We start from the raw sequence: 23869 nt of genomic DNA on the forward strand, positions 1-23869 counted from the left end.
AGTCAATGCATGGTACCACCCACTGTTGTCTGTTTCCACCCAGTAGGCATGTACATCATTCTCATTGGTTCTCTTGGTTCATCCTACAATTAATGATTTCATCATCTCAGCCTTGACCACTTAACAATTGTCAGGTGTGTCCAATTATCCACTTTGCATTTCTTGTCCTTGGCAGTTAGGACTTGTTAATTGTATTACCATTTACACCTGTGTGGTTCTCAATTGGCTTCTGCTGAGTCACCCTGACTCTCACATACATGTTTTATTTCATTTACTGTATATCCCATGTTGCTTTTTCCTTGACAGCCGCCCCAAAGGGGCGGTCTGTAACGCACCTAAGATGATCAAGTTGAGACTCTCGTACTTTGGGAAGGCATGGGTCATTGCAATAAAACAATAAAACGCTAGGAAAGGTAGAGGGTAGAAGAAGGAGAGGAAGACCACAGACCAGATGGGTAACTCAATCGGGGTGGGGGGTAGGGTATGGGCAGGGGCTTGCAGAATCTGGGCAAGGCAGTGGAGGATAGGGATTCTTGGAGATGTCTCATTCACAGGGTTGCCATGATTCAGAGACTCAAGGGCAGCTAACAACAACAACAACAACAAAGGGACATTTATTTCCATCAGTCAAGATTAGGCAGTTCAGGTTGAGAATGAATTATTGGACCAAAGCCACCAAATGAATTTTATGGCTGAATGAGACTTAGAAACAGGACCTCCCAGTTCAATGCACCAACCACTACACCACATCAGTTCTCTACACACCACACCACATCGACATCTTCTTTTATGAACCCCAGGAATCCTTTTCTGAGATAGTCACAGATAAACATACATGATATTTTACCATACGTGAAAGCAACTGATATTGAAGCTTTTCAGGGATGGAATGCTTGTTGCAAGTATGTGTTAGCAAGAAAGATAGGCGTAGACCCAGAAAGCTTTACTTTTTCTACAAACAACAGGCACACACACACAAGAAAAAAAACATGCCAACACTGCACAGAATAATTGATTAGGACAAAAACATCAGGGCTTTTTCCTGAACTTTGAACACAGCTGAAAAACTGTGCGTAGTGTAAGCATTTCACATACCCTTACATTATGCTGTTTCAAAAGAATTCTTCTCCATTTGATTTTAGAAACAGTGGGTGTATTCCAGGAAGCATGTCTATATGAGTACACTATGCCTTAACTATGTGACCATTTAATGGAAAAGTCTAGAAGGAATTCCAGAGATTTTATGTCTTCTACTCAAGCTAAATGTAACACTGAAGTGAAACCAGAATGTGTAACCATGGTTTTTAAAAACAGCACGAAAAGTAGTACAAAATTGCAGTATAACCTTATGTTCAAGCTTACCAGGACAATAATAAGAAACAATGCTTGTATAAATGATCTCTGCAGTAGAATGTCAAGGCTGTGTATTCTTTTGCTTGTACAAATGAGAGAAGAAAATGAGTGATTTATCTCTGTTATGCAAAAAGCCATTGAATACATGCTGTTCCTGAAGTTCACAAGAAGATGTTGTCCACTTATAAATGTTGTCCATTTATAAATACCATAATATTATTGACTAGGTCATTGGCTCCACGTGTGCTTGGAACACACACTAATTCTTAGTTCACAAACACGTCTCACAAATGCTTCAAACTTTACTTAAAATAAGTTACAAGTCCTGACACCTCAAACAAAATCTTCAAACAAAGGCGTTCTCCAGTTACTTCATTGAGATTCCTCCTCGAACTCTCCCATCCGGCTGAAGCACTTCTCCAGGATTTCCACTTCGGTTTTATCCCTCTCCTCTGGTTCAGAACCCTGCTCCCAGTGCTCAGCCTTTGGGTCCCACCACTCTCCTTACAGGGTTCCCCCTTCCTTCTGACACCACTCCCCTTTGTGAGGGTATTTAAAGTCTTCCTCTTCTTTAGGGTCTTGGAGCTTTACCTTGAGGTGGGCCCCGACTCTTAACAGCCCGCGCCTTCCTTGTAGAGACATTGGGCGGCCTTCTCCCCCAGAACTCCCAACTACCTTCCCTGTCCCTGTTCGGACTGCCTCTCCACATCCAGTTCTTCCGCGTCTTGCCCTCCTCTCCATGTTCTCCTCTTCCTCGCCTTTTATTCCCCTTCCCAAGGGCCATGCACCTCCCTCACCGGCTTTCCCTGGGTTCTCCCTTGTCTCCTGTTGCAGCTCTGCCCGAACAACCCTCACCTCGCCCTCCTCTTCCTGATTACAGTCATGAGTTAAGATAAACAATTTCAAGGCAATACTCATCAACATATAACAAAATAAGCACTAAATAAATAAATGAATAATGTTAAAGTAGGTCATCTTCATGGTATATTAAAATGCATTTCTCTCCCTTACTATTCAGATTTAACATTGTACCTTTTGTAACATGTTCATCACATTCCACCGGTTTACTATGAGAGTACAGTGGTCCCTTGGCTTACCCGGGGGATCCATTCCGGACCCCCCCCCCCCCCCCCCCGCCGTGTAAGCCGAAAAACATGCATGCTCAAGTCCCATTTAATTGAATGGGGCTTGTGCTTGTGGCGAGTGAGAGTGTGTGAACTGTGGGTGTGCATGCCATTCTTTCTCCTGTTGTGCGGCTTCCGCATAAGTGGGAAGCCTTGTATGCAGTGCCCGCCTATAGCGTGGGTGCACTGTATGTAGACTCAATTAATTTGCAAAAAATGAAATATGGAACCTTGTATAGAATCCTGTACTCATGTCTAGTCTACAGTGAGATTTGATAAAACTACTCTTCTACTCAAAAATAATTTTTTTAATGTAGTTCCAAAGATTTTACCCCTGTAATCTATGGTTAAATGCAATTCTCATTTCTCATAGGGATGGATGGAATTAATCTAGAACCAATTGTATAACTACCGTATATACTTGACTATAAGTCGACCTCATGTATAAGTCGAGGGCAAATTTTGGGGCCAAAATAATGGATTTTGCTATGACCCGTGGATAAGTTGAGGGTAAAATTTAGGGGCACATAGCAAAGGATCTAAAGGATGAGGCAAAGCAAAACAACGTCAAAGAACTTACAAAATTCCAGCAGACATAACTCTTTGTACTTACTTTTAAAGCTGGATGGATGAGAGAGTAGAGGGAATCAGTGCTTTTAGGACAGATTATACTCTTGCTTTTCACCAGGGGATGGTTCCTTCTTTTAAATAAGACTTAAGATACAGTACCTACATTGACCCATGGTTAAGTCAACTCAGTTTTTCTGGGTTAATATTTTGACCTAAATTTCTAGACTTATACATGAGTATATACAGTAAGTAAAACTTCCAGGGTGGTAGAATTCAAAGACATACTCATGTTAGGGCCAAAACAGATGGCCATGAAGGGGTGGCTTGAGGCGGCCCCTGCCAAAGACAACTTGGGACCACAGCAAACACATGCCACAGTCCCAAAAGTGCCCTCCGCTGCCAGGCCAAATAGAAGCAGAAAAAATCTGCTCCTATTTGGGCTGGTTAAGGTGGCCTCAGTGCAACCCCTGGGCAGCTTCCAGGTGCTCTGGTGGCCTGCATCATCCAGACAACACACCCCTGGAAGCCGCTCCCATCTGATCAGCTGGGTGGCTTCTAGGTGTTTTGGAGATGTGTGCCATCAAAACTCCATGCCCTCAAACCATCCAGAAGCCAGCTTTTCTGGCCAGTCTGTTCAGGCCCTGGAAAATCAGTATGCACAGGGATCTTCCAGCACCTTTAGTACTGAAAGAGAAAATTTGGTAGCATGCGTTTTCGTAGACTTATATAAGTAGGCTCAAATCTATGAAAGCTCATGCTACAAATTTCTCTCTTTCAGTTAGTCTCAAAGGTGCTGCAAAATTCCTTTGCACACAAAGATTTCCAAGACAGCCTTAGGTGTCATTGCATCAACCTAGCCTCTGAGAGTCAGCACGGTTGGTTGGTTGGTTGGTTGGTTGGTTATTTATTTATTTATTTATTTATTTATGGTATTTATACCCCTCCCTTCAGCCCTAAAGGCTATCAGAGCAGCTTACAATTATTATTTTTAATTAGATGGTTCCCTGCCCTCAGGTTTACAATCTAAAAGACACGACACAAAAGGAGAAGGGAATGGTGGTGGGAAAGGGGATGAGGTCCAGTGGTTATTCTCTCCCTCTGAGGCCTGGACCAAGGTAGATGGATTGGAGGGAAGGCTCCTCTTCTTCAGGCTAGCCTGGTGGAGCTGGGCCTACCTGTTCACTCTCTCGCAGGCTGAAGGATGACATTTATCATGGAGGGAGGGCTCTCTTTCTTCAGGCTAGCCCTGATTATCTCAGTATGTTAAAACATCTGCCAACATCACCCACCAACAATGGCCAAGCTGCACACGGGTGCTTGTAGCTGGAACAATTACAAAGACTAGCTGAAACAAACTTAATTTTAATTAAGTTTTTACATCCCTACCTTGAAGTTTCACACTTCAGGTGAAAGTTTGAAAGGGAAATGGCTTGGGATGCTCTACAAAGTGACCCCAAGAGGGACTGGGGAAATGCCAATAGGTCTCTCAGTGCTTTTTGGGCCCACTGACAATAGTGTCTGTAGTGGACCATTTGCCGACTGCGCCAATAGGATTCTGGCCAGAATGATTAGTAGGTTTTTTTGAAAGTTCACACAGATCTTTGTTTGAGTATCTGATGTGGACATTTCAACATCATACTCAGAGTAAGCCTCTTGTAACATGAAGAAGGTGGTTACTGATTTCTTTCAGCAATGTTTTTGGACCAATGATAACACTTAGCAGGAAAGCCTTAGTAAGGAGAGAAAATAATTTGGAATACTACAGCACTCACAAATGTATAATATCCTGCCTGCAATATTTTCATAAGAGTCTGAATCATTACTATGAAAATCACCATCCTCATGAAATATTAATAAAGAAAAGAATATGTAACGCATCATCTGTTGTGACCACTGAATGTTTTTTTCCCTACATTATTCTTTTTTTCACTCTGATGCATAAGGATGGAGTCTCCCTCCTTGGAAGTCTTTAAGCAGAGGCCGGATAGCCATCTGTTGGTTATGCTTTGATTGAGAGTTCCTGCCTGGCGGGGGGGGGGGGGTTGGACCTGATGGTCCTTGTGGTCTCTTCCAACTCTATGATTCTAAGGATGGACATGTTCTTATGGAATTCATTTTACTGTCAAAGAGCATTTGTGAAATCTCTCTGACACAAGTATAGGAGGTGCTGTTTTATGTATGTATGTATTTTATACCTTTCTTCCATTACAGGACCCAAGCAACTTTCAACAAAGCCACATTCCAGTTCCCCAAATCTGAGTAGTCTAGTGTGCATCTTATATACATTTTTATACAGGCTGTGTGTCCTTTATCTGAAATGCTTGAGACCAGAAATGTTTTGGATTTTGGAAAAGCTGTATTTGCATCTGCATACATAATGAGATATCTTGGAGATGGGACACAAGTCTAAACCAAAAATTAATGTATGTTTCATATACACCTCATACACATAGCCTGAAGGTAATTTTCTACAACATTTTAAAAATAATTTTGTACATGATACAAAGTCTGTGTACAATGAGCCTTCAGAAAGCAAAGGTGTCACTATCTCAGCCACCCATGAAAAATGTTTTGGTTTTTGGAATATTTTAGATTTTGAAATTCTGGGTAAGATGACTCAAACTGTAGCATTTATTTATATAATAAGCAGTAGTCTGAGAAAGGCAGACAATGGCATAGTTAGCATGCTAGAATTGGAGAAGTAGACCCTAGTTCAAATCCCTACTTTGCTTGGGCAAGTCACCTAACTCTCATTAAAAGCTACCTAACAAGGCTGTGGTAGGGATATATGGGAAGAAATGAATCCTGTCAATCAGCCTTGCATATTGCTGATGCTGTACTGATTAAATCATGACCGTAATAACTAGTATCATTTGGGGGGGGGGGGTCATCAGTGTTTGTTTGTTTGTTTGTTTTACTAATAGTAAAAACTCACAAAATAAAGGAGCTCCTCCAAGTACCACCTTCATATGATTTTCAGGAAAAATGCAGTATAAATTGAGTGCAAAGCAAAAACTGCAGGTATATTTTATTCAGAGAGATTAAATATTGTATTTTTAAAGTAAAAAAAATAGATTAGTTTTATTTTCTTTGTCATATTTAATTTTTAGTCCTAATAAATATGTGAAATAAACTTATAGTCTACCTGGTTTCTAGTTTCTAAAAGTTCAGTTCTACCCATACCTACTACTTTATACACGGCCTGTTTCAAAAGCTTTGAATGATATGCTTTATCCTGTAGTTGCTGCTTCAGAATGTTAGCTTGTTTATAGGGAAAAAAATCCTAGGTTTCTGCAATTTCTTCTCAGTCTGAGCATTTCTGAACTTTAAAGATTCTTCTTAAGGTGGAAAGAAAGAAAGGTGGCCATCATAGTTCAGAAAGAGTTAACATCCATGGGCTTCCTATAAATATTGGTGGCTAGATTACCACTTCTGTTCTTAACTTTCACATCCACAATGTAGAAGATATTTGAAACATAGGCCTATTACAGACTGCCAAAATAAAGCTGCTTCGGGTCTCTTTGGACGTATGCTGTTTAAAGGATGCATGCATCCTAAGAATCCGGAAGCTGCACCAAAGCTGCCCTCCAATGCTTAGGAATGGAGTGTGGTTTTAGCACGACCTCCGGACTCTTAGGACCCGTGCATCATTTAAATAGCATACCTCCAAAGAGACCCGAAGCAGCTTTATTTTGGCAGTCTGTAACAGGCCATAGTATTATTTTACTTGTGGCTGTTGTTATTAATATTAGCTTGACTCCTGTTGGTTAGTCCCATGCAGTAATGTCCCACTGAATAAAATGTTGCATGATGAGTCAACATATATGTAAGCCCTATTGACTCAAAGGATATATAGTATTATAGGCCTCATATAGACAGGCCAAAATAAAGCTGCTTCAAGTCACTTTGGAGGTGTGCTGTTTAAATTATGCTTGTGTACTAAGTGTCTGGAAGTTGCGCCAAAACTGCACTCCAGTCCTTAGGACGGGATTGTGGCTTTGGCACAGCTTCCGGACTCTTAGTACACATGCATAATTTAAACAGCATACCTCCAAAGTGACCCAAAGCAGCTTTATTTTGGTCTGTCTGTATGGGGCCTAGTTAAGTCTAGTAATAGGATTCAGGCCACTATAGTTACTACTGTTAATAATAATATTTCATTTATATCCCAACTTTCCCACAATACTGGTGCTTAAGAAAGCTTATAAAATCATTTATCATTTTATGAATGGAATTAAGATGTGCCCCATATTGTAATTAAGTCTCCTCAGTACTTTTCCATACTAAGAAAATATCATCTAAACATTTCTTTTACATCATGATATAGTCTTTGAAAGGATTGTTCTCATGCTTCAAATACAATTGTTCAAACTACAGTGTGCCCTCTCCTTACGTGGGGATCTGTTCCAGATCCCTCCACATAAGGAGAATTCCACGTGTGCTGGAGCCCCATTAGAAGTAATGGGGCTCGCACCTGCGGCATGCAGCAACACGCACGCACCACAGGCGTACATCCCATTACTTCTTCCAGAGTGCATGAGGGGCTTTTCTTGCACAGCTTTCAGCTTATGCTGAAAGCAGCATATGCCACGCCCATGTAAAACACAGGTGTACTGTAATCCACTAAATATCAGCAGGTTATGGACCCAATCTGCAATCCGCCAGATATTTGCCGACAATATTCACCCATAAATGGAAAACAGTCCTTCCTTAATGCTAATTCAGCCACAGATTACATGAAACTTGTAGATGGAATAAATATATGATTCCTTTTATTGAGTCTTTTGTCAGTAATCACCTTGGCTTCTTCATGTGATATATTACTATATAGTGATATTCCATTGACAGTTACTATGAACAGTGATATGAATTCCATCTGGGTAAATGACAGCGGTGTCCCTAATGTAAGACACAACCTTTGGAATAAATTATCATTTTAAAAAAGAACAGTCAGTATAAGAAGGAATAGATTCCAAATCTGATCCACAAGGAGAAATAATGGAACAGCTGGAAGAATAGAACAGCCTTGTGACTCTTATCAAGGAGGCGGAGATGGGATAGCTCTCCTCTGACAGAGAGAGGAAGTAATATGTAGAAATATAAGAGGAAGCAAATTTTAAAAAGGGGTTTTTTCTAATGTTGGTTAAGATTCAGGACCCTGGACAGGTACTGTAACCTGGTATCCAAATTGAGATCTTCCTTGAGCAAGCCTGTTTACCTTCAATTTGTAGAGTAGATTCCTGGAATGAAACAGAAACAGAGCCACTGTATTGCCATACTGATAGCAACTTACATGCCAGCTCCCCTTTTCCCAAAGTTTCCGACAATAGCAGCGTGTTAGACAGAAGATAGATGTGAGAAAGAATTGGCTGTGCCAAATGTTGCAAAAATTGTAAGCCTGAGGGCAGGGAACCGTCTAACTAAAAAGATTGCATGTACAGCGCTGTGTAAATTTACAGCGCTTCATAAATAAAGGTTAATAATAATAATAATAACCTCCTAGCTGGCCAACTTTCCAGAAGCTAGTTTAACAGACCCTGATTGTTTTAGGATGCAGTGCTTCTTGATTGCAAACCTGCATTCTTTTTGCTGACCAGAAAGCTGTTTGTATCTTTGTTAATTCTTCATGTTAGTTGTCAATTAGCTGGATTCCCATAAGCTCATACTGATGTAAAGTTATAAAATCTTTGTGGTCATAAATAAAGAGCTCTTTCTTCTGAATGACAAGCATCTGTTGTGTCTGTGCTTCTCTTAGGAGGGTCCCCCTTGATCAATAGTTATATTTAGTTGTGATTAGATGCCTTCCTTGTCTGATTCAGGTCTCACCTGCTATACAGCGTCCAGAAGGGACCCAGTATAGTTCTGGTATTCCAGAATTCCCCCAAAACTTTAAATAATGCTTCCTCAATAATACATAGAATTTCCTCCTGATGGAAGGAATAGTTTTACATCCATACAGTTTACAATCCAATGAATTACTAAATTCATGTTTGCTTCTGTAACGTAATCCTGTCTGCCCATAATACCAAGGAACCTCCCTTATCCACTGGTTTAAATATCATGTTTTCTCTTTTTCTAAGACTGTGTACAGCTATTCCCTCCCTGCTGGTTAAATTATGCCAAGCATAGTTTCTCAGCTTCCTTAACAATGTTGTTCTGAAATATTTAAATTCTTGATATCACTTCCCATATTTTACTTCAGTTTCTCTCAATATAAATCTCTCCTACATCACCACCCAGTACTTACTGTTTCCTTGCTATGGATTACATAACAGAAAGGAAAGGGGTGGATTCTAATACACACACACACACACACACACATAATGTGTATATTTACTTAATTTTAACACCCTTTGTATACAGCAGGACATACATCTAATTAAATGTGGAATAGTTCTTTCAAAGGGAAATTTATAATTTCTTTATTATGTGAAAGTACTTTCCAGATATAAAATATGTGCACCACGTGTCTGTCTAGCTCAGTAAGCTTCTTTCTATCTACTTATGTGTCTATACATCCATCCTCTCCTCTTGTCTTCTCCTGGCTCCCCCTTTCTTCCTAACAGTGCCCAGCTTAGCTCCCAAGATGTTTATGAAAAACAAACATCTTGTTTTGTTTTTAAACTCTTCCAGAACACAGCCACATAGCCCGAAAACCCCACAAAATCCCCTAAATTTAAACTTGGGTTTTTTTTCTGGAAACCTGATAAAGATAAAGAACATTGTCAAATCAAGTCTGTTTCACCAAAACCAACAGAATCCATGGCACCTTAAATACCAATCATTGTATTATGGCATTGTATCATTTTGCCTTGCCTTATCTGGGTACTTTGTTCTGTTGCATTTTCCCCTTATTCATTCATGTGGCTCTGCTCCATTGCTTTCTATGCTTTCTATACAGGCAGTTCTGTAAAAAACAGACCTTAGCTCTGTATAAAGAGATTAGATTTCCAACCCTCCCCAAATCTGGAACATTTACCCACGGAACTAGGACAGTGTAAAATTCTTTGAAGCAAGCCAGGCTAAACACTAAAAGGCAGTAGCAGGCTTGTTACCTGCAAAACAATAGTACTACCCTTATTGTCTTATAGCATGGCTTCCAGAAAGGCTAGAGACTTCCTTATTTGAAAGAAGAAGAAAAAAGAGAAAAAAGAAAGCTTGGAATGTGGGCCAAGTAATGGCCCAAGCAGCCACTGGATGCTTAAAATCCAGACAAAATTCAGCTAAATGAATAATATGATGACCCTATGACCATGATGGTGAATCTATGGCACGCGTGCCACGGGTGGCATGCAACGTCATTTTGCTAGGACATTGTGACATGAAGAAGAATAGCTACGAGTGACAAAAAATATTTGGCTCAGAAAAGGAAATGCAAAAAGGGGAGTGGAAAAGTCCTCATTGAAATGTCCTGGATCAAAGAATGCTAAAGCTAGTCACAGTACCTCCTGCATATCTGTTAGAAGCAAATATAAGAAAACAACATAAGAAAACATTTTATTTATATAGAGTACAGTATTTATATCCCTATCCTTCAGCCAAAAAGACTCCCAGGGTGGTTTACAAATAATTAATTTGACAACCCCCTGCCCTCAGGCCTACCATCTAAATAAAACACTGACACACAAGAAAAAGGGTATGGCAGTGGATATTAAGTCCAGGAGATGCTGGCTGCTCTTTTCTCCTTGAGAGGCATAGCAGTGGTAGTTGGGACATGGAAGAGGGCCTTCCACCAGTTGCTGAAAATAGGCATGATGGAGCTGGCACAGTTTTGCAAGTCCTCCCTTTCACTGTTAACTGGGGGCCGGAAACTAACTGATCACTGTGCAAGATGTCGGCTTAGGGCCATGGCACTTGTTCTAATTGGTTCTGCAACTGGAATACATTATGACTATGCTGGCCTATATTTACTCTATGCTAAATCTCAGCCTTAATCTGCAGCAGGGAAACTTTTAATAGAAGTTAAGACATTGGCCATCCCTGAAATCAAATGCTTACAGAAACATAAAGCCAATTTTATTAGATATGTTCATTTCATTAACTTTGTTGACACTTACATTTCAGCATAATCTATTTCCTCCTGCCTTGATGTAGTTTCCAGCCTTTTAACATTTTGATTACTGTTTACTGGATTTTTTTTCTGTATCAATTTTTAGTCAGACTCTGAATGGAGTTCTATTCCAGTACACCGGCAAACTGAAGATGCAAGTTGGTTGCATAATGTTCCTCTGTGCAGTCACATTTATTATTCAGAAGACTAAGTAAAAGTCTCAGTGTTTTCTTTCAAACATGCAATTCTAACTTGTCAACAGCTGACTTACAGCCCTGCACTGTGATGCCAATCTGCATCTTCACCTCTCAGTCTCCAACAGTATCATTGTAAATATTAAAGAGCCATTCATTCGTTTCCTTGCAAGGTTTCCCAGGTGAGTGTGTTGAAAAAATGGAGCAGATAAAGCAACTGCATGCCAATGATGTTAAAAATTAACATAGTCATGCCACTGCCTCTGCCTCTGGAACCGCTGGCCTCCTGTTCCCTTCCAAAATCACCTGAAAAATCTATTTGCAGAGTATTCCCTGAATAGGAACTGTTGCTGGTATGTCAGCAGAGTGCAGCCTAACTTTGCCCGGTGTATCAGTATGTAGGCTTTTTGCCCACTAATTATGATAGTTCAAAATATTAGAATTATATTACTGATGATCACTGTAGAAGCAGATTTTCAGATGATACTTGCACCATAACTATTCATCTGGGACTGCAACTCTTCCCACAAAAGAGTGCTCAAATTATGGAGAATGAATCCCACAAGTCTCTTATCTATCTTTCTTCAGTTTTGAAGAAAGCAAGAAAGCTGTAGCAAGAAAAGTAGTTAAGGGAGCTGAGGAGGCCATCCTTGTAAATGAGGTATGCTAAATCCTGTCAGATGAGTGGACAAATCCAAGTATAGAACTCTATAATGTGGAGGAAAATGTCTGGGTGAAATAAACGTCTACTATTTTATCCTAGTATAAAAACACCTTTGACTTGGGGTATAGTCACACTGCAGAATTAAAGCAGTTTGACAGCACTTTGACTGCCAAGACTCTATCCTGTGGAATCCTATAATTTGTAGTTTGGAGAGGCACCAGAGTTCTCTGACACATATCTCACCAAACTACAACTCCCAGGATTCCACAGAATAGAGACATGACAGTTAAAGTGGTACCAAACTGCTTTAATTCTGCAGTGCAGCTATACCCTTGGAGGTCTCTCATTCTTAGGGTCCCCATAAATTGAAGTTGTCTTTATGGTAGTTAACAACAACAGATAAGCTGCAGGTGTTCATAGTCCAAAATCTTGTAATAACTGTTTGTTTCTTTTGAAAATCTCTTTGAAGATTACATGTCAACAAAAGCTCAAGTTAAGATGCTCCCTCCTGCAAGGCAGGAAGACACATTACAGCACCATCTCCTCTCCCCCTAACTCTACTCCTGCTCCTGTGCCCCTGCCATCCCACCCTGTCTCCCTAAATGTCTTGCTTTGTGGGTTTCTTCCATTGATTGTGGCATTGTGGACAAAATGGTCCTGGCAGCTGACTGCACCACCACAGTGCAAGCAACCCACCTTGCCCACAATTTCATCCTCTAAGGCAGGGGTTGGCAACCCCTGGCCCATGGGCTGGAGGCGGCCTGCGGAGGCGGCAGGACTGGCCCCAGCCTGGTCCTGCCACCGCCGCCGCCTCCTCCACCTCTTCCTGGGCCAGACGACCACGCGACTGCGCTGCCCTCCCCCTCCTCCACCACGCAGAGGAGGAAGAGGAGGGCCACGCGGCCTGGGGCAGAGGAGGGGGAGCAGAAGGAGGAGGTGGTGAGTGGCCAGAGGCATCAAGGTTTTTTTAAATTTTATTTTGTGTGCTTTAAGTGCTAACAAGTCTCCCTTGCTTTGACAATGATAGTGTGATGATGATGATGATGATGATGATGATGATGATGATATGAGTCAGCTTGAGAGGCATGCAGGCACTGTTTCAGAAGCCGAGAGAGTGTCACCTTCCAAAGTGTGTTTTGGGTGCTTTTAATGCTAACAAGTCTCCCTTGTTTTGACAGTGATAGTGTGATGATGATGACGATGACGATGACGATGATAATGATATGAGTCAGCTTCAGAGGCATGCACGCACTGTTTCTGAAGCCAAGAGAGTGTGACTTTCCAAAGTGCCTTTTCTGTGTGTTTTTGGTTCTTTAATAGTGATAGTGATATCAGAAAGCCTTTGAGGCAAGGCCAATGTAAATTGCTGTGATTTTTACAAACTCATGCGCAGTGAAGAAAAACCAAAGTCCCTTGACCAAGTACACACTTCTGAGAAGTACACTTGGTGCAAGAACGGTGAAACCACCTTGACATGTTCAATATGCATAGCCATGTTAAACCATGCTAAGTGTTAAACCCAAGGGGTTTGGTTATGGAATAAGCCTCTGAAATATGCAAGAGGCCATGTTAAGTAAAGCCATGTTCAATGCCCAAATGTGCTGTTTGGAATGGGGGGAGGGGGAGTTGGCCAGAAAGGGAAGTACATTTCTGCCATCTGTCTAGGAATAATGCCCAAATGTCCTCCATTTTGATCATGCCTAAGAAACATGCATTTATATTAACATTTTAAAAAAATCAATTTTTTTTGTGTGTCCTCCATTTTTAAAAAACGTGCGCTACATTTGAAAATGTTGTCCTACATTTGTCCTGCATTTGTCTCGGTTTGGAGGTCCTGACTTATGGCAACCCTACCTGGGGCCGCATGGCCAAGAAGGGGCCCGCGGAAGTGGCCTGCCGCCTCCTGGGCTCCTCCACGGCCCTTGGAGCCCTTTCAGCCGAACGGAAGAGCTGAAGGGAAGGGCCTGGGACGGGTGCCCAAGCCCTTCCCTTTGGCCTCCCTCCCCTTCGGCCAAAAGGGCCCCATGGAGCCTATTTGGCCGAAGGAAGGGACCGAGGAGGAGAGGGCGGGCACACGCCTCCTCCTCCCCCCCGGGGCTTCGGTGGAAGCTCCGACCCTGACATGCGGCTCCACCCCCGGAGGGTGGAAGCTTAACCCCCCCCCCCCCCCCGGCCCCCCCCCAGTTGTCTGAGGGACAGCAACCTGGCCCCCGGCTCAAAAAGGTTGCCTACCCCTGCTCTAAGGAATCCCAAAGAGAGACATCTGTATGCACCCACAACTGCCAGTAATGGGGTGGGAGGGAAAGGGGCTCTCCCAAGACAGAGAAAGTTGCATTGTCTGCCACATTTCCAAAACAGTGCTTGTGGTGCAAGTTAACCCTTCTAATGGTGACAAGTAGACACTAAGGGGGAGGCATGGAGGGCAACATCTATATAGGCAGTTCCTTATTTCCTCCACTTTGCTGGCAAACATCTTGGATGTCCATTAGTACAGATTATCCATTGTGCAGTTCTAAAGAGTTCTGCTATATTATCATATTAAAGGTCCTCCCATATTTAAATTCAATGATTACTGGCTAGTTTAAAGAAAGCCAGATAAAGTGGTCTCCATCAGCATTAAATATTAAGAGTCCGCCTTTATCTAGTTGTCTAGCTGAGGGTTATGAACACTAAGTAAGTGATCAAGTTTCTTCGTAAGACATCACATGTTAACTTTATTTACTGTTCCATGTCATGTTATAGAAGAGGCTGCTTTCAAGGAAGCCAGTAAAGGAATAGCTTAGAGGGAGTGCTTTGATACTATAAAAAATCCAGTGTTTTCTGAAATGAACTGTGCAGTCAAAGTCAAACTGTCTATTGTGGAAGCTCTCCTCCAAATCCCTCCCCATGGGATAAACTGTGTTTTCTAACAGTAGTTTTTCAGTGGTGAGAAAACAGATATTCTGCATATGCTCAAAACTATCCTCTATGTTTTCATTACTATGACTAGCTGAAAGAAAGAAAGAAGGTGGCAGCATGAGCATTCACAGACTTAAGTCTACTTCTTCAGATGCATTTGGTCAGTCTAGGAAAGCTGATGCTTCCAACTTCTTTCTTTCAGTTAGTCTCAAAGGTGCTACAAGATCTCTCTATATACTGATTCTACAGACTAACATGCTTGTATCTTTGTTTTCATTACTAGTTTATTATTATTACTTCACATGGCGCATGCCAAGCCTTGGCTTTCATAACAGGTTCTAGGACTCAGTGTCAACTCAAATCAAACTCCAGAGAAATCAGTATGAAGAATGAGCCAGCAGAGACCACCATTTTATAAACCAGAGTTCAGATTAGAATGACAATCACAAATGAGGCCTAGTGAGATTTGGGCTCACACACTCCCTATCTGCTTTTCCTACATATGAAGCAACAGCACCTGTTTTAACTTTCAGTGAAACCACAGTTTCCAAGTTTGAATTTTAATTTATTTTAACTCTTGTCATTCAAAAGAAATTAGGACCAAGCTAAGGCAAAGATGAAAACAAGTGTGGAAAACAGAGTTCTAATTATAAAATGTTTATTTTTCTGTCTGTTTTTGAACAAGACCATGAAGTTGTCTCCCCCGTCCCTTTTTTAAAAAATAGTAATATCTTACTTTTCCTCTAGGGAGGTGAATATGGCATACAGAAAGTAAACAAAGGTGTGCTTCATTTTACTATCCACACAACTTCAGATATCTGCAAGTAGATCCTAAAGTCTCATTTGCATTGCTCATATTTATAGGCTGCTTTCAGTTCCAACAAATTTTAACAAAAATTGAGAAACTAGGTAAAGAAGAATCAAAGCAGACTCTTTCCCTGCCCTTATGCCTGGAGATACTGTCAGACCATTACTGCTTCCAGATTTCAACTCTCTACCTATGCTATTGCACCTGTCACCCTCTTTTTTCTGCTTTCCTAGCCCATCTACAGACTTTTCTGTTTACTGTTTCATTTTGTTCTCTGAGCTTTAGAGAAAGTGTTAAGGTGCTGTTTCCCAGCAGCATATCTGAAGTGTCTCATTCTCTTGTTAAACAAATGGGTTCCTTCAAGAGAGTGCAGAAACATCCCCTGTGCCAAAAACTATGACCCTAGTTATTGCTGCACATTAATTCAATGCATTGTAAACATTGTTCCATTAAGTAAAGGGAAGTATAACTGAATCAGCTTTCTAGTCTTCAGAATACATCAAAACAGTAAGAAACCAAGACACAATAGAAATTCGGCACTCTGCTCTGTTAGAAATCAAATTATTTGACCTACTTTAAATCTAATACCATTATTACATATTTTTGGTTTCCATGCACACTCTGCAGCTAAAAAATTAAGAAGGGATAATAGTCTTTTTGTTGCTTTAGGCTTGATCAGAAGTAGACAAGTGAAACAAAAATTTGGATTTATTTGTTACATTTAAATTCTGTCACAATTCAAAGGCACTCAGATCAATTATTTTTAGCCAGTATACAGAATGGTATGGATTGCCATAAGTCACACATTTGATGCACTTTTCAGCTCAGAATATATGAATCTGTGGATGAAAGTGACTATTACCTCTGAGTTGTCACAGATAGATAATTGTCTAGTCAGGACTAGCATCACAGCTCCAACCTGTCCCTGGAGAGGTGGAGCACCTATTAAAATGGTCCGTTCTTGAAGTTCCTCTGGGAAATGTTTGCTCCAACTGGCTAGGAGTAGACTGACAACCATTTCCCAGAGGACTTTTTTGTCTGCTGCCCCCAGATTGTGGAATGACCTGCTGCAGGAGATACGTCTGCTGAAAATGCTGACTGCTTTTAACAGCATTAAAGACATCTCTCCTCTGACAGGCCTACCCAGTTAACTTTAAATCATGACTTTTTAATTATACATGGACTCTTATGAGTGTATTTTAATGATTTCATAGTATTATATTTTCATTATGAGTTTGTGTGTTTTTAAGTGGATTTTTTTGTATTTTAATATGTTGTACCTCACCTTGAGCCTTGAGGAGAGGGGGGAAAGAAATAAAATTGATTTATTTTTATTATTATTAGTCAGAAACAACTTGTGGGCACACAATACACACACAATAAAGATAGTGTTCAAGCAAGAGTGCTTCCTTTAAGAGCCCTTAAGCACTTCACTGCATGAAAATGACTATATTCCTTCAGTTCTTGGGTCTTACCACAGTGCTAATAATGCACATTTTGTCTAGAATGTCCTGATATGCCTCTTGGCACTTTGTTCCCCAACCAAATTTCTTATTCTAATGTGACTGGACACTTATTCCCAGCCTTACATGACTTAAAATATAGCATTTTACATTAACAGTGGCTGCTGTTTCAAATGTAAACAGAGGCTGCAGTGTACCGAAGTTACTCATTACTGAATCTCTAGTATGCAAAAAGTTATGCAACTGCTTTCCCAGAGAGGTTCCAAGCACCATCCTTGTGGTCTTTTCCAAAGCTTAGGAAGTTATTTTAAAAAGTAATTAGTTCCCATTCAAGGGGCTCCAAAAGTAGTTACCTGTTGATATAGCTGAAGTTTGTAAAAAGTTACTAACTTCCCCTTTTCTCATGAATTAATAAAAATGGCTAGTTTTTTTATTACTTAAAACTGCATACATCTGAATGCTACTGTCTCCACAAGATGCAAAACAGAGCAGGAGGTAGCTCTTCAACCATGAGATCATCCTCTTCTGCCAATTAGTGAGGCCACATGGCTATATCTATAAAAGCAACTGAAAAGCTATCGCTACACTGCAAAAGGAGTGAAGTTATTCTTGTTAAGTTACAATTGTAATTCAATGTAATTATGTCTTCCTAACCTGATTAAGGAATTAATTAAAATACATTAATTACAATTAATTACAAGCACCAGTCTTTTAATGCTATGGGAAAGACCTTTCACCCAGGCCAAAGAAATAAACTCAAATAGTCTGGATCTCTTGAGGTTTTTCGGTTTTTAAAAAAAACTTGTATCTTTAATTTTGGACTGCTGTTATTTTTGTTTATGTTTGTATTTTATTATGATTTACATATTAATGCTTCATGTTCTATTTTTGTATTTAATTAAATTTTATACTTTTTAAAATTAGTTGCTCAGAGAACTCTGTATTGATGTGTGCCTTCAAGTAGTTTTTGATTTATGACGATCCTAAGGCAAAGGTATATGGAGTGTTAACACAAATATTGAAAGTAAATATGGTAAACACAAATTATCAAGTCCTTTAGAATTTTTTAGGATAGATGTTATGTGTGTATGTGCCTTCAAGTCGCCTGTCGGCTTATAGCAACCCCATGAATTACATACGATTTTCTTAGGCAAGGAATACTCGAGGTGGTTTTACCAGTTCCTTCCTCCAAAATATAGCCTACAGATAGATTTTATATATTATTAAAAACTGATCATCATCAAGTGAGTTAATGAACTGACTGCAGATTTCAGGTTTAAAGCCAGATTCCAATTCTACCTCGTTCAACTACAATTAATAATCCTGTATTTATATGTAATGTGACATTATCCATTTACCTTTTCTTTTAACTCAAAAGGAAAAGCATGCAAAATACAGCAAAAGGGCTTGGTACACCAAAATTCTTTCCATTCACAGTGTGTTTTTTAATGTACCATCTCTGCCTTAATATGCCACACAAGTGAAGTAATTGTCTCTGAGATGGGTCAAGAATGATTTGTCAAGAACCAAATGATAAATTATCAAATCAGTGTAGTGAAGTGGACTCAACAAGGAATCTAAGAACACATCCTGAGAAAAACTGAACACACTCTCTCTTCTCCTGCTGCACTGTCCCACTTTTCCCATCACGTTCTGATGTGCTTCAGGCAATCACAGTGGTTACCGTGCTTCTGCACATGACACTCATCTGCCTCTGCAGTATTTCTAAATTATTTTTGCAAGCAGTTTGTACTGACATCTTAGTTCAGTTCCTTTCAGAAGCCCTGTGAGAGAAATAGTGTCTGTAGCACTACAATATCACCTCCATCCCCTCACCAGCATCCACTCTGACTCAAACCACCAAACACTGATGATGCCATTTGGTGACTTCAGCCATTTACACTTGGCAAATAACACAAGGATCCAATTATTTTTTTAAAAACCCAGTTGTTTATTGCCTGCTCCAGGACAGGTTGTTGCTTTCAGAGATTAAGAAAAAGGCAGGAAAGATGGAAGACAGGAAGGATGAAAGGAAGGAATATGCTTTATTGCATCCATCTCTTCTTCCCCTGAGCACACATTCACATTCAAGAGAGCACTACTCATATGTATGTTTAGGCACTCTAAATTGGTCTTCTTGGGTCAGAGAGGAATTAAGAAAATATTTGCATTTTCCCACAAAAAACCCACTCTAATGTTTATCCTCTCATAAATAAACCTAACCAGACAATTTAACCATTTTAGCTGCCTTTCAAACTTTGTGAAAGCGACTGCTGACAATAGAGCCCTTCCCAAGTTTTTTGTGCTTAATTCAGCTGCAGCTCTCATGCAACCCCTCTCACTATAACTAACATTTCTACTTATAAAATCGAAGCAATCTTTCCAAATCAGTGGAGTCTTTGGAATGAGTTGTCTATCTTCTGTGGGTATATAGTGACAAAAGTTTAGATAATTTTCATGATGAATGGCTGAGTTATAGAAATTTAAACATCTTGTGCTGAAGGGCAGCAATGCCATGCTTGCAACCACTTCTGTGCCTATCAAAAACTTATCTTAAATTTCTCCTCTTGGCAATTTAGATTACGTCAAATATTCAAGCATACTGTAAAGGTGTATCTGTAGCTGGAACTCTGTCAACTGTTTCTGAAGTTACGAGATATCAACATTTGAACTGGGCAACTTGTACAACTTATCCGATTTTGGCAGATGGAAATTTCCATGGTGAAGCCTGCGCCAGAAAGAAAAATTGCTGTTTCCTGAGTGAGCAGACTTCAGTGGGTGCATTTTTGCTTGGGGGAAAGGATAATTGCGGGGAAAGGCCTGCAATAACATTATCAGAACAATTTATAAGAAAATAAGTAAAATACAACAAATCTAGACACATCAACAAATTGGAAGCAGAAGAACAAAGGCAGCCTATACAAATACCAAGTAAGATAGTATTTCAGCAAGATTTAAAGGCCTAGGAATATTTAAAACAAAAACAAAAACCCTTCACCAGGCACTAGAATAACATTGATGTAGGCATCAAATGACCCTGTTTGAGAAGTTGGGGCAGGTCCTTTTAGTAGTAGCCACTCAAATGAAGGAGAATGAGCCCCCATAAAACTAGGTTGTGGGAGCTTAGGCCTTTGACTTTGTAGATTGCTGCACTACACTCTTATAGCGCTGCTATTTCACTTTTACTGTGCTGGCTGCCTCCTGTTGCATTCTAGAGTTTGTAATCCAGTGAGGCTTAAGAGCTCTCTGGATGAGAATTCTAAATGCCCCCTCCTTCATCTGCAAATCCCAGAATGCAACAGGAGGCAGCCAGAGATGTAAAAGTGGAATAGCAGTGCTATAAGAATGTAGCACAGTAATCTCCCAAGTCTTGTGTGTAAATGAGCCTCCTCAGGAATGATCAAGCACTAAAAAAAAAATCTAATATGCAAAGGGAAATTACAGCACTTTTGAGAAAAAAATCCCTTTGCATACTGATATTCCAGACTAACACAGCTATGTCTCTAAAAAAAACTACGATAGCTATTATAATTGGATCTTCCAAGACCAACAAAGATTTCATGCAATTTATCCTATGCACATTTCCTTGGGAGAAAGCTATGCTGAACACATGGTAGGTCTTCTGAATATGTATTGTACTTGCAATATTTTTTTATAGTTAAGGATAACTGAGTGAGAATAAATGGGAGAAGTAACATGTCCTTCCTCGACTGCACCTTTAGGCACAATGGGAGGTGTTCTGTTGGCCTAACCAGCAATTCCACATCACAGCAGGAGTTAGACTAGCCTGCTGTCAGAGGCCCTAAGGAAACAGCTCAGCTTTTTAATTGTTTCATTAAGCCATGGATGTGCTTATCTCTTGGAGGAGAAGGAGGCAAAGGAGCCTGCAGCAGCCATTTGTACTGTTTGTGCTGGAGAAAAATCTGAAGAAAAACCTACTACAGCATCGTAACTGAGAGTGATGTTTGAGTGAGATGCATCCACAAAATATCTCCCTTTTTTCTGGAAGTAGTTTCTCTCAATACGTTAGGCTTTTAGAAACTGATGGCTCAGATCTGAGTCACAGAATCATACATTTGGATCCTAAGGGTCATCTAGTCCAAACCTTGCCAGAGTAGGAATCTACAGCTAAAACATCCCATCCTGAAAGGTATCCTTCCAACTTCTGTTTAAGAACTTCCAATGAACGAGAATTCACAACCCTACAACACAATTCTCTGAGTTATATTATTATACATAATATAGGCACAAGAAGACTGTTTCGTATACTGTATTCATCTATGTTAAATTTAGCATTCATTTTTACCCCTGTAGTCATAGTAATAGTATGTTCAAGCAACACAAATGCACTTTATAACTGGAACAAATTCCTAACAGCACCAGAGAGAAGTGAAGGGGTTATAGGAAATGTCTGAATGGTACAGAGGCTTTATATTAACATGGAACCCAAATATAGGATACCTTTCCCCCCTCCCACCTCCTTTTAGGCTTGTGTACAGCTTTTCTTCTCTGTTTAGTTAGGATGTGTGGAAATTTTCCTAGAAAGGAAAAGGAAGATAATTTTTGCTTCTCTTTGTCTAGACTAGAAACTTTCAATCTGTGGGTCTGCATAAACTATTTTTTCCTATGTTCTTGATTATTCTCCTTAGTTTTGAATTAGCTTAGTACCTCAAGGACATTTTCTTGTTTTTTTTTAAATCTTTAGGCTGATGTAAGAACACAAGAACAGTCCATGCTGGATTAGACTGAAGAACTATCTAGTCCAACATTCACACATGGCTAGCCAGTTGGCTGTGGGACACCTACTAGCAGAACATACATGCATAGTTTTTTGTGGGTTTTTGGGCTATGGAGACGTGTTCTGGAAGAGTTTATTCCTGATGTTTTGCCAGCATCTGTGGCTGGCATCTTCAGAGAACATAAGTGCAATTGCACCACAGGGGTGCACTGTCTCTGATATCAGATCTGATATATAGCCATCCTGAATAATAGCCCATGGACCTATCTTATGTGAATTTATCCAGTCTCTTTTTTAAATCATCATTTTAACTATGAATTCAATACTTTAACTATGCTTTGTATACTTACTTTGTCCCACAAATCAGAATCAGTAAATGATCCTGAGTTCTAGCATTATAAGAGAAGCATAATTGTATACCTCTCTGTCATGTCTCCCTGTACCTGCCTTTCTTCCTGAACTAAACAGTGCCATCTATTGCAGTTTCTCCTCACTGATAATTTTCTGCAGTACTTCAGTCATTTTGGTTGCCCTTTTCTATACTTTTTCCAGCTATCTAACATCCTTTTTAAGTGTAGTAACAAGAACTGTATGGGATGGGGGGAGGGGGGGGGCTTAGTGGTTAAGATGAACATTCTGATGAGCATAAAGTTGGAAGGTTGGCAGTTCGAGGCCCAAATGCTGCATGATGGGGTGAGCTCCTGTCACTAGTCCCAGCTTCTGCCAACCTAGCAGTCTGAAAGCATGTAAATGCAAGTAAATAAATAGGTACCACTTCAGTAACAGCGTTCAGTGCAGTTATGCTGGCCACATGACCACCGGAGTAATCTTGGACAATGCTAGTAACGGAGAAGAGCACTGCCCCCTACAATTGGTTATGACTAAACATTCATGTCAAAGGACCACCTTTACCTTTTTAACCAGAACTGTACACAGTTTTTCAGATGTGGGTGCACCATTTCTTATTCTCTTTCTATTTGTTTATTATATATTTTATTTATTTAATTTATATTCCAGGTTTCTCCCAAAATGAGACCCAAGGCAGGTCAAGTTAAAACAAAGGGCAACATAAAAATTTAAAGAAGCACAAAGAAAAAAACTTTAATTTAGAACAGTTACAAGGCAGTAAAAACATAATAACAGTAATGGTAAAAATGCAGGACAGCCCAATTAAAAGACCTGCAGTGGCCAATTAACAGTCAAAGTCCTGGGTAAACAAAAAAAGGCTTTGCTTGCTGTTGGAAACTGAGCAGAGACGTGACGAACTGAGCAGAGTCGGTGAGAAGGCTCTCTCTTGTGTTCATGTGAAATATGCCTGTAAAGTAGGTGATACAAGAGAAAGCTTTCCTGCAAAGATCTTAAAATTCAAGAAGCTCATTATCAGGAGATATGGTCTTTCAGATAGTTTGTACCCAAGTCATGTAGGATTTTATGGGTCATACTTGGTAAACTGAATTGTGCCTGGAAATGAACAGGTAGCCAATGAAGCTATTTCAGCAAGGACATTTATATGTTTCTATAACCAGCCTGAGTCACCAGTCTGGATCCAACCTTTATGAATTGTTGCTGTTTCCAAGCAGTTTCTTAAAGCAGCTCCACACAGAATGTGTTATAATAATAACAGTCACCATGGCCAGATTTGACATCTTTAAGAAGAGGCACAGCAGATGCACTAGCCTCAATTGTGCAAATGGATCCCTGCCCACTCTAGAGACCTATAGAGACACCCAAGCTATGAACCTGAATTTTCGGGGTGAGCATAATGCCATCCAGCACAGGTTGAATCCCTATTCCCTGATCTTACTTTTAACTGACCAGGAGAACAGAGTAGAATTGTAGCTCACCTAGATTAAGCTTCAGTTTCCTTGCCCTCATCCACACTCCATTACCAACAACAGGCATTGATTTAATAGTGAGACAGCTTCTTTAAAATTAGAGAGAATGTCATCAGCATACTGGTTACACCTTACCCCAAAACTCCAGATGACCTCTCTCAGAATTTTCATG

The 23869-nt window shown here is 40.1% G+C and overlaps 1 protein-coding gene across 2 annotated transcripts in view; it reads right to left on the reverse strand.

Annotated features, from left to right (window-relative positions):
• The window catches only part of LOC121920950 (protein bassoon-like), a 167193-nt gene that overhangs the window by 37577 nt on the left and 105747 nt on the right, over positions 1 to 23869 (reverse strand). Inside the window, exon 4 of one of the 2 annotated variants that reach the window (XM_042448291.1) lies at positions 7919 to 8287. The exons of the other annotated variant lie outside the window; for it this stretch is intronic. Coding sequence (XP_042304225.1) covers positions 8198 to 8287 — 90 coding nt within the window. The 3' untranslated portion in view covers positions 7919 to 8197. Of the gene's footprint in view, positions 1 to 7918; positions 8288 to 23869 lie in introns of those variants that run through there. 2 annotated transcript variants of the gene reach the window in all.

The sequence above is a fragment of the Sceloporus undulatus genome, chromosome 2 (assembly GCF_019175285.1).
Source record: "Sceloporus undulatus isolate JIND9_A2432 ecotype Alabama chromosome 2, SceUnd_v1.1, whole genome shotgun sequence".
NCBI lineage: Eukaryota > Metazoa > Chordata > Lepidosauria > Squamata > Phrynosomatidae > Sceloporus > Sceloporus undulatus.